General features: G+C 34.1%; 1 protein-coding gene across 2 annotated transcripts in view; it reads right to left on the minus strand.

The window, feature by feature from the left end:
- STK31 (serine/threonine kinase 31) overlaps positions 1-12,337 on the minus strand; it is an 88,981-nt gene that overhangs the window by 52,730 nt on the left and 23,914 nt on the right. For both annotated transcript variants that reach the window (XM_057733061.1, XM_057733062.1), the window contains exons 8-10: positions 10,432-10,547; positions 7,831-7,990; positions 4,731-4,853 (exon numbers count right to left, since the gene is read on the minus strand). In XM_057733061.1, the coding sequence (XP_057589044.1) occupies positions 4,731-4,853; positions 7,831-7,990; positions 10,432-10,547 (399 nt within the window). The remainder of the gene's footprint in view (positions 1-4,730; positions 4,854-7,830; positions 7,991-10,431; positions 10,548-12,337) is intronic.

Below are 12,337 nucleotides of genomic sequence, written 5' to 3' on the forward strand. Positions count from 1 at the left end.
AGGGACTGGTTTCGTGGAAGACAATTTATCCACAGACCAGTGTGTGTGTGTGGGGGGGGGGGATGGGGGTGGTTCAGGTGGTAATGCAAGTGATGGGGAGCGATGAGGAGCAGCAGGTGAAGCTTTGCTCACTTGCCCACCACTCACCTCCTGCTGTGTGACCCACTTCCTAACAGGCTGCAGACCAGTACCAGTCCGTGACCCAGGGGCTGGGGACCCCTGATCTTGAAGAAAAGCCAATAGGAAGTAGTGGAGTCCAGACTACAATCCTAGAAGCTCTGAGAAACAACCCCATCCTATTCCCTAAACCCCATCTAAAGTCTCTGAAGTCATGGCCCAAGTTTTCATCCCTCCCTAGGTCCTTCTACCATACTATCACGTATATACACAACATCACACTAACACAGCTTATAATTATTTAAGAGAATATGAAGTCCTGAGGGGAAGTACAGGGGACGATGAAATGTGTGAATAATACAAGCACTCTGAAAGAAATATAACAAACTAAGCCACCTCATAAAAAGGAAGCAAAATCAGTGGCCCAGATAATAGTAAGAACTCAAAATAAGCATAACAAATATTCTCAAAAAAAGAAAATTGGAAACATAAAGCAAAACCAAGTAGTTATAAATAATAACTGAAATTATTAAGTATGAAAGAAATAACCTTTGAAATAAAGAACACAATGGATTGGTTAAGTGGCAGAAGAAATATAGCAAAAGAACCAATCAGTGACTAGGTGGTTAAGTCAAGGATCCTTCCAAAAAGATACAGAAAGGAACAAAAAGATAGGAAAAAAATGAATAAACCATTAAAATACATAAAGAACAGAAGTTTAAACATCCATCTAACAGAAGTCTGGGAATGAAAGAAAAAGTAAATGAGGTAGGAGGGAGCAAGGGGGTGGGGGAGACGACCATATTTTAAGCAATAATTGTCAAATATTTCCTAGCATCAAAGAAAAAACCTCAAACTGAACCGACTCAGATTAAATCTAAACTTAAATATGTTTCAGTGCAATTTAGGAAATAAGTCAAGAGAAAATGTTAAAGCTCCAGGAGGAAAAAAGATAACAGAAGAATGAGACTCTCATCAACAACTATGGAAATAAGAAAACAATGGATTATTATTGTCAAAGGTCTAAAGAGAAAATGGCCTTTGGACCTAATATTTTATAGCTCACTAAACAACTACTTAAAGAGCTTAAATGTAAGCAATTGTTTAAATATTTAAATTGTTTAACTACAATATCCTGAGACATTTAATACCTCACAAAGTCAACCACTCAAAGCCCTCTTTGAAAGTACTCTCAGAGAAAGTACTCCAATACAGAGTAAACCAAAAGATATCCAATAACTTATGAAATAAGAGTGAGAAAATGATTCTAAAGTTTGTTACCTGCTATATCATATACAATATCTGTAAGAATCTGAGCGTAAAATTCTAGATAACAATTGTGGTTGTTTGATTTGTGGGAGGGAGATACAGACAAACAGACACACAAGGGGCAAGTGAAAATGTTCTAAGATATCAGGAGTAGAAGGTAGAAAAGGAGGGAAAAAAAGAAACTATGATAAACATAAACACAAAAATAATCACAGAAATAGGTTCTAATAAAACAGTAATTATAAATATATAAATCAGTTAAGTTACCCATCAAAAGGCAGATTTATACACTGGATTCTTTTTAAAAATGATCCATTAGTATGCTGTCTAAGAGAGACATTTAAAATAAAGGGAAGAAAAAAAAAGAAAATATATATAAAGCAAATATTAACCAAAAAGACAAATGGGATAAAATAATAGCTATAGGTCAGAAACTGCACACAAAGAAAACCTAGCAGATTCTTTTTGAACTTGTAAGGAACAGTCACAAAAATTAACCAAGTATTGTAGGCCACAAAAAAAGTCTCAGTAAATGCTGAGGAAAGCAAAATCATGATGTTTCACCTCTTTGACATTCATTATCAAAGTATAAGTCATATTTCTTAAGTATTTTCTTAAAGAATATAAATAAAAATCAAACTATTTTTCATCACAATAAAGAGAAGATTAAAGAATAATCTGGTGCCCATGAGTAGGATTGCTGGATCATATGGCAGCTCTATTTTTAGTTTATAAAAACTAAAGGAACCTCCATACTGTTCTCTATAATGGCTGCACCAATTTACATTCCCACCAAGAGTGTAGGAGTGTTCCCTTTTCTCCCACCCTCCCCAGCATTTCATATTTGTAGACTTTTTGATGATGGCCATTCTGACCAGTGTGAGGTGATACCTCATTGTAGTTTTGATTTGCATTTCTCTAATAATTAGTGATGTTGAGCATCTTTTCATGTGCTTTTTAGCCATCTGTATGTCTTCTGTGGAGAAATGTCTATTCAGATCTTCCACCCATTTTTTGACTGGGTTTTTTTTTTTTTTTTTGATATTGAGCTGCATGAGCCATTTGTTTATTTTGGAGATTAATTCCTTGTCGGTTGCTTTATTTGCAAATATTTTCTCCCATTCTGTAGGTTGTCTTTTCATTTTGTTTCCACTTTGCTGTGCAAAAGTTTTTAAATTTAATTAGGTCCCATTTGTTTATGTTTGTTTTTATTTTTATTACTCTAGGAGGTGGATCAAAAAAGATCTTGCTGCAATTTATGTCAGAAAGTGTTCTGCCTATGTTTTCCTCTAAGAGTTTTATAGTATCCAGCCTTACATTTAGGTCTTTAATCCGTTTTGAGTTTACTTTTGTGTATGGTGTTAGGGAGTTGTTCTAATTTCATTCATTTACATGTAGTTCTAGAGAAAACCATAATTCAAAAAGATACATGCACCCTAATGTTCACTGCAGCACTATTTACAATAGCCAGGACATGGAAGCAACCTAAATGTCCATCAACAGAGGAATGGATAAAGAAGATGTGGTACATATATACAATGGAATATTACTCAGCCATAAAAAAAGAATGAAATAATGCTAACTGCAACAACATGGATGGACCTAGAGATTGTCATACTGAGTGAAGTAAGTCAGACAAAGACAAATACTGTATGATATTGCTTATATGTGGAATCTAAAAAAAGGGTACAAATGAACTTATCTACAAAACAAAAACAGAGCTACAGATGTGGAAAATAAACATGGTTAACCAGTGGGTAAGAAGAGGGGAAGGGATAAATTGGGAGATTGGAATTGACATATACACACTACTATATATAAAATAGATAACTAATAAGGACCTACTGTATAGTACAGGGAATTCTATCAATACTCTATAATGGCCTATATGGGAAAAGAATCTAAAAAAGAGTGGATATATATATGTATAATTGATTCACTTTGTGGTACACCCTAAAGTAACACACATACTGTAGATCAACTACATTCCAATTAAAAAAAAAAAAAAAGAATAAACTGGTGACCAAGGTGAATAGTAGAAAGGGAGACAAACCAGATTTAGCAAAAATTCTTTTAAGATTAAACTTTAAAAAGAAAAGAGCTTTAAAGATCATCTTGTTTGCCGATCCTTTACCTCCGCTTTCTAACAGTTAATGAGAAGAAATAAACCTTTACAGGGTAAAGCAGAAGCTGCCTTGCAGACAGGTAAGTCTTACATCATTATTCTTTTACATGCAAAGTTTACTTCACCATTCTGGAATAACCTATACCATTTATGCCATTCCATTTAAGAAAATGTTTCAAACCAGGGCTCCACTGGCTCCTGAATCATACACAGTAACATGAAAACTACACCTTCATCTAGATGGACAAAAAAAGACAATGCCCAGATGGCCCTGAATATCCTTTTCTCCAATTATCCAGCAAGCTTATTCCCTACAGTACAAAACAAGGCAGCTACTATTCAACTTGGTATTAAAGATACTGACAAAAGCAGTAAAAATTCAGATACATAAAAGGTAGAAGGAGTAGAAGAGGGTTACTGTGTTCAAACGATATGACCACACAGAAAGCTCAAGGAATACCAACTGACAAAAACTAAAAGAGAGTTCAGAAGAGTTGCCAAAGATACATCAATATATAAAAATCAATAGTATCCCTCTACACCTTCAAAGATAACTAGGAAATGGAAAGTGAGAAAACATTCACAAAAGCAATCAAAAGTATAAATGTCTTGGAGTTAAATGAAGAAAATGCATGAGGCCTTATAGAGAAAAATTTTAAACATCATTAAAAAACATGAGAAAAGATTTGAATAAGTAGAAAGACCATGTTAATAGGTGGAATGACAACACTGTCACGTTCATTCACTCCAAATTAGTCATTTCTGAGCTGGCAGGATAGGCCTGGAGACAAGGTTCCATAATATCATACAGCTACTGTACTCTATCCCCTATGACAGATCTTAAAAGCCCTGTAACTCAAGGATCAGGGTCCCTCTCCCTAACTCTGACATACAGCTTTACTAGATTTCCTGCTAGAATGCAATGGGTAACAAGGACTCACCTGCCTGCTACTGCTCCTGTCCCTGTTTTCCCATTGAATGCCACTCTAGCAAGCCTGACATGCCTGACCACTTTACCTTGCTTTCAGGATAAATACAAATACATATGTAAACATATTAAATATATCAATATAAAATTTTTTAACATCATTAAAAAGAAACTAGGATTCATCAAAGAAAAACTTTTGCAGCCATCAGTACTATCTGAAATCTAAAGGTAAATGCTAATTTCACATCTCAAATGATAAACATATTTTAATGTATCTTTTAAAATTCCAACCTGCAATGTTTTCAAGCGTTTATTAAGAGGTAACTCATCAACTTCCAGAATAAAAACTTCTACTGCCATGTAGAGCTTCTGTTGTACTTCATTTCTTTTGGCAATCAAAATGTTCCCTTCATTCTGGAAAAAGGAAAAAAAAGAATAACCATCATTAATATATCAGGTGTTTTTTTTTACACACTGACCTATATGAAAAAAACCAATCTCTTAAAATTAGTAAAATTTAACATTACATTCTCCAAACATAGTAACATTTCAGACAAACACCTGTCTCTTTTAGATCACCAAACTGACAAAAAGCTTTCCTCCCCTAAGATTTAATTTCAACAATTCTGCTCTTAATCTTCATTTTTCCCATTATTTCTACAATGAAATTTTTGTTTTTCTTAAGAAAAGTTTATAATTGTCTATGACTAACTACACACTGTCTCCTTCCTACTCCCATCCCACCCTCAATTCCTTCATCTACTTATCTTTCAAACTTCAGTTAATATCCACCATGATAAAACCCCCAATTCACCCAAGAGACTATGTTTGGAAATAGATATGAAAGATATCCAAGAACACTATGCATTGCTTAGTACTTTAGAAAGTACTACAGTACTTTCCAAACTATATTAAAACTACCTATTTATGTATCCGTCCCATACCCAAGGAAGATAGAGGGATAGGACCATGTCTTCAGCAAATTTGTGACTCTACTACCTGTAACAGTGTCTGGCACATACACTTAAAATCCTGAACGACAGAACATTCTTTTTTGTGTAAGCTCAACGAGACCGCTACATAACTAATTATAAAGACAAAAGAAAAGAATCTTTCATCAAAAGTACACATGGCAATCACGTTAAGGACCTGTGCAAAATATATAAATGAAAATACCCCTACTAAGACCCAAATTAAGTACAAGAAGGGAAATAAAATGACAACTTTATCTGAGAGACAATTATGACTGTATTTATTCAATAATCTACTCTTCAGTCTGTCAAATCAACTTTAGGGCAATAAAGACTAAAAGTAAACCCTGAAACATCAGCAGTAGCAGAAAAACTGCTTCAAAAAAATTCACATTTGTTCTACTAGAATACCAAGTCGTAGAGATATATTAAGCCCTCTCCCTCTCTGTCCTGCATCACTTTCCTATGCTTAAACAAAAAAAAATAAAAATTAAAAAGCAGTTCTTTTCATCTTACTACATGAAAATACATTATGAAGTATTTTAATGCTGGTGGTATGGTTTAAATGGAGCTAGAATACACTTTGCATTCATACCTGGGTTCAAATTTCATATTAACATTTAGAACTATGTAATCTTAAGCAACTTCCTTAAACTCTGTGGGCCTCAGTTTCCTGAGGAGCAAAAATGCCCATTTTATTTTATTTATTTATTTTTTTGGAGTTTATTTTATTTTATTTTTATTTTTTAAGCTCTTTATTGGAATATAATTGCTTTACACTCTTGTACCAGTTTTTGAGGTACACCAAAGTGAACCAGCTGTATTTATACATATATCCCCACATCCCCTCCCTCCCGCAACTCCCTCCCACCCTCCCTGTCCTGGCCCTCTAAGGCCATCATCAAGTTGATCTCCCTTTGTTATACAGCAACTTCCCACTAGCTATCTATTTTACAGTTGGTAGTGTATCTATGTCTATGCTACTCTCTCATTTCGTCCCAGCTTCCCCTTCACCATTGCCCCCCCCAACCCTGTGTCCTCCAGTCCATTCTCTGCATCTGCATCTTTATTCTTAACCTGTCACTGGGTTCACCAGTACCATTTTTTTAGATTTCATATATATGAGTTAGCATATGGTATTTGTTTTTCTCTTTCTGCCTTACGTCACTCTGTAAGACAGTCTCTAGATCTATCCACCTCATTACATATAGCTCAATTTCATTCCTTTTTATGGTTAGGTAATATTCCATTGTATATATGTGCCACATCTTCTTTACCCATTCATCTGCTGATGGGCAAAAATGCCCATTTTAAAAAGTTAGTGTAAGAAAAAGTTTATAAAGTACCTATAACATTGCCTGTGCTTCCAAGAAATTCAAAAATTATTTCTTCTGTCACTTTTTCCTTCCAAAATCAGAAGTAACCAGTAAAGGTCTAATATGCAAAATAACCCAGATCGAATCCCTTATCCAAATTAAACATTCCTGACATTTTCAAAGGCCTAGTTATCCTGTTTACTTTTCTCACTCACAGCCAGTTAGGCTGCCAACTGGCCAACCTAGGTATGAACAGGGAATAAGACTTTCAGGGTACAATCCCCATAGGCAGAAACCACCAATACTTAAAATGGGACAACTCCCAACACAAGTATAGGGCTCACAGGTACTATGAAAAGCTATGATTGTTGTACCAAATATCTTTATATGAAAAACAAGGAGTTCCATTCAGACTCAGTAATAAACTAAAGAAAATTCCAAGAAGAAATAAATATACTTTTACCTACACTAATGAATAAGTCACATGAAATATTCCATTCTTCATATCCTTCTCCTACCCACAAATAACCACCTCTCAAAAATGGATGGCTTAGATAGCATTTAATAGTTAAGACAGAGTCCTATGCTGCAGCATAAAACACGCCACTCAGACCAGAAGATAAGATTTACATTAGCAGTTGTGGGAGCCACCCTGACTTACAAGCCTCATGCCCCTCAAAAGCCACCATCTCTCATTGATATAGCTTCCAGTGTCCCTCAAAGGGTATGCCCAGTTACAAGTATCTGTAGTTTACAGTTCCTCCCAATCCAGATACAATTTACCAAGCTGGGGTTTTACTTTTACCTACACAATGTTGCCAGTAAAGTGACTGAGATATCATTTTATCAAATTACCAAGGGAACAGAGAGAGGTAAATTCTCACGCAAAAGGGGAAAGATTTTGTTAATACGTTTTCCACAATCACTACCTATCTATTCTACCTTTCTTACAAGTCAACAAAAGAAATAAAATTATTAACATGAAGATACTGTAAAAGTTAAAGATTTCATATAAGGTATCATTACAGTCCTGCTTTCTTAAAAGATATTATCTCTTTATGTTCAACAGATAAAAATCATCACAGAGAAAAACTTCTGACCTACCACATTCTGACAAGTTTGAATCTTCTCCTGAGCCAGACTATATTCTGCCCAAATTATCTCTAATTCATTCAAAGAAGCTGGAATAGTAAAGCAGTCTTCCTCCAACACTTGTATAGCATCTGAAAGGTCATTTCCAAAACGAACATTGATATTGACACGTCTATTTTAAAAAAACAGCAAAAAGGAAGAGATTTAAGAAATTTTTAAGGTGGTGTAAGAAAAAAATTATACTTAAATAGTAATGGTCTAAAGTTACTATTTAAACACTGGCTATGAAGAGGTACTTTTTAAAACCATATAAAATCATAAATAACTTTGATACAAACTTTTAATTAAAAAATATTTGATTGAGAAAAAAATTTAAAAAAATTTTTAAAAACCTTTGTATAAAAAGACAACTTCAAAAGTCTGAAGAATTTAAAAGATACCTAATTAGATTTATAAATACTTCTTTAAAATTTCATACTTAAGGCAACTTGCTTACCAAGATGACAGGCACATAGTCTTTGTACCTTATATAACACCAGCATTTTCAGTTTTACAAAAAAAATTAAAAAAAACAAAGCAATCAGAAAGGCCAAATAGCAAAACCAACAAGGCCCATCATTTTCTCTTTTCTAGCTTCCAACTAGACTGCCACCATGCTAACAGCAGATTATTTACTCAAATATGGGTTAAAACATATCAAACTGTTTCGGTCCAAAGTCTATCTCACAGCTTTGCAAGTATAGCCACTTGAATTTTTGGTTGTGTATTAAAAGTTGATTAAGCTCTAGAGAGATCAAATTACTCAAACTATTTAGAAACTTATAAACCAGATGCCAATTGATGGATTTATACTGGAGAATATGAATTTCCACCTGACAAAAGACAACTGTGCAGGATTAATTCAGGGCAGCATCTTCTTAGTGTCTCAAAGTACACGAGAAAATGAATTACTGGTTTAAGTTGCATGCATAATACAAAAAGAGAACTAGGTTGTTTTGAGGACTATTTTTTCCACATTCCAGAAAAGGGTGAAAAATTATCCCTAACCAACAATAAAGTAATCCTCTATAAAGTAAAATACCTACATAATTCACATATAGAGTCTGAAATATGCTGAATAAACTCTGCACAAAACTTGCTAACCAATTTCTTCTTTCCTTCTGACTCCATGAAGATCACTTTTCTTCTAACTCTATGAAGACTACTTATTTCTTTCTACAGACAGAGTGTAATTAAGTAATTTGGATTACTGAAATCTATAGTTTCAGTATAGGACTGAAAATAACCCCAAGCAAAACAAGGGGGCATGGTAGTTTCCCATCAAACTACCATTGAGAAGTTGTGTTGACTGTTTTTTTAGTGAAACAAGTAAAGTATTTATTAGGAGAAAAATGAGCACAGTACCTGTGGATAGACACTTGGGTAGGCTCAGAGAGAGTCGTACCCTCGTGGCAGTTTAAATCACTTATATGGGCATTTCTTCCATGTTTCCTTTGGCCAATCCTTTTGATTTGCCTGGTTCAAAGTCCGTATTTGGTATAGCTCAGGATTTTCCCATGTGTGTATGCACACCTCTTAGCCAGAATGGATTCTACCAAAGACGCCTATGGGTAGGTTTGGGCACTTGGCATCACTCCCCTTTTGACTTCCAAGGAGTCTTTTTGCACATGTGTAGTCAGGCAGGTCTCCTGACTTTGAGAATGAGGAATATGTGGTCTCTTCCCTTCTATTTGGCCAGGGCCCAGCCTCCTCTCTCAATTGTCATTTTCATCTTGGAGTATCGATCCACAGGGAACGAACTCCAACCATTTGCCCCAGGGACCTGTCTCTCTCCTGCCTCAAAACTACTAAAATTAATAAAGAAAACATCTTTGTATATAAGGAAATTTCAAAGAAAAGGTATGAGAAATGAAAATGCACTTTGTTAAGGGAATAGAAAGTGATTCTGTCCTAAAGCTGGTTATTTCTAAGTGGAAAAGAGAACAAGGGACAAACTAAACTGGATATACAAAGTTGTAGGTTTGTGGGGAAGAAAAAAAAAAGGAATCTTTGGAAAGGAATTTTATGTGTGTTCAGAACTGGCTAAGATGGGAATGAATTTAATTCAGTAAATGAGTTTTAATATCAAAAGTGAGCTAGAACAAAATCAAACTGGTTTTTCTCTCTGTTCAAACAATGAAGTTTTCTTAGATTATTGGTCTGGTCTTAAAGAGAAATTATAAACAAAATTTTCTTTACCTTTAATGTAATCTGTCTAGATAAACAAATATTCTATATTTTGTAGCTAAGGCTTTTTATAACTATATAAACTTGAAGTCTTTAATTATTACTTTGGTTAAATGGGTAACTAAACACTGTTTCACATGTGTTGACTTTTTAACTTCATTCTCATGGATGACTTTAGGACACTATCATGCCACACAGTGGTAACAAAACACTAACAAAAACACTATAAAATTTGTTTCAGGAGTAACTATTTTTAGTTTCCCTCCTTCAAGTAATAAAAATGCAAAGATTAAGTTTCAAAGCAAAAATGGCAGGCACCCAAAACAAAGCATCAACTAATTACCATTTGTTTTAAACTATCCTTCTCAAAAATATGCTTTTACCTACCTAATTTCTTTCAATAGTTCAACCTTAGCTGCCAGATTTTTCATTCTGGTACCTACACGAGTCTTCAGAGTTCTTTCTAAACGTTTAGTCAAATCCATGATAGTTGCTTTCTCTTGCTGAAGCAAAGAACACACACACCTTAGGCAGATCCAAATAGGAAATTGTATTTCTACTGTTATTTAAATGATTTTTAGGCATAATTAAAATTTTAAAGACTGAAAAATGTTAGGTGACAGGATAACAAACACTGATTTTCCTAATAGCTGGGATTTGAAAAAGACAATCTATTCCAGTCCTCTGCCCTCACGTAGATGAGACACTCTTATATTTCATCCTAATAAGAAGCCAAATAAAAACAAAATTTCACATATTATGTATCTTAATTCTTAGATTTAAAAAAGAAAAATAAATGATCCACTTAGAAACCAAATGATAATCAATTAAAATTTGTTTTCTGATGAAGTCTGATGTCATTCTGCATTATAAAAGAATCAAAAACATCATTTCCTTGATTCAAGCCAGATTAAACTCCTTGATTCTGAGTGGTACCTTAAAAATATGTCTAACATAATTATTCAAAATAATGTATAGCGCAGTAATATGGATAAAGACCTAGCAATTTTATTCTAATTATACTACAAACCAGATATTATATAGTTAAACAGAACTTTTACTCAGTATTTAAACAGCATGCTCTCTGGTGGGCACATTCTCTCCAATCTTTCAGTTAAATAAAAAGAGAGAGCCCGTGTATACTTAATGTTGATTAATAGTAAATTACATTTGGGAATGCTCATGCCCTTCTGCTCCCATATGCTGAGTAGGATGACCATGAAGAAGCATTTATGTTTGTTCTTAAATCTGTTTAAATCCACTGTAACTGCTATGATAATTACTCCAAAAATTACATATATCTAAGAAACTGAAGTGGGAAAATAAGCTGTTGAAGCTACGAAAATGTGTTTAATGCTTTACAAAGACTCCATAAAAGCAAATTTTTAGTACAAATTGCTAATGAAATACATGTGGATGAGAATATAAAATACTAAAGAAATCATTTATATGTAAAAGAACTGTCATCTTAGATTATTTCTCTACTGTCTTAAGCTTATTACTAACCCACTTGTAAAAAAAAAAAAAAAACTGGAGATCAGATGACAAAGAATTAGTATGGTTTTTACGACAAACAAATAAAACAAATAGCAAAGATGGCAAACTTAAACCCAACCACATTCATAATTACATTAAATGAAAATTAGCTACATTCCAATTAAAAGATGTGAAATTATCAACCTGGATGAAAACAGCTTAGACTCAATCACATGCTGCTTATAAGAAACACTTATTAGATATAAAGGGACAGATAAAAATTAAAAGATGGAAAATATATACCAGGTAAACATTGCTATATTAATATCAGGCAATGTGGACTTCAGTACAGGGAGCATTCCCAGCAATAAACAGGGATATTTTATAAAGACAAATTAATTAATTCATCAAGAAGACACAACAATTCTATGAGGGTGAGTCAAAAATTATCCGCACTCTGGCTGTAGAATTTATTTTAATTAACTTGTAGAAAAGACAAATACATCATTTTTCAACATAATCTCCTTGCTTTTCAATACACTTTGTCCATCTGTCAACAAGCTTTCATATTCCCTCACTAAAAACTGTTCTAGGCTGAGCTGCGAGCCATGAATGCACCACTGTCTTCACTTCTTCATCAGAAGTGAATCTTCATCCTCATAGGGCTGCTTTCAGGGGACCAAACAGGTGGAAGTCCAATGAAGCAAGATCAGGACTATAGGGAGGATGTTTTAACACCTCAAAACAAAGTTTCTGCAGTGTCCACAGTGTGGGCAGAAGTGTGCAGACGTGCACTGTCATGCAAGATCACAATACC

The sequence above is a fragment of the Hippopotamus amphibius genome, chromosome 4 (genome assembly GCF_030028045.1).
Source record: "Hippopotamus amphibius kiboko isolate mHipAmp2 chromosome 4, mHipAmp2.hap2, whole genome shotgun sequence".
NCBI lineage: Eukaryota > Metazoa > Chordata > Mammalia > Artiodactyla > Hippopotamidae > Hippopotamus > Hippopotamus amphibius.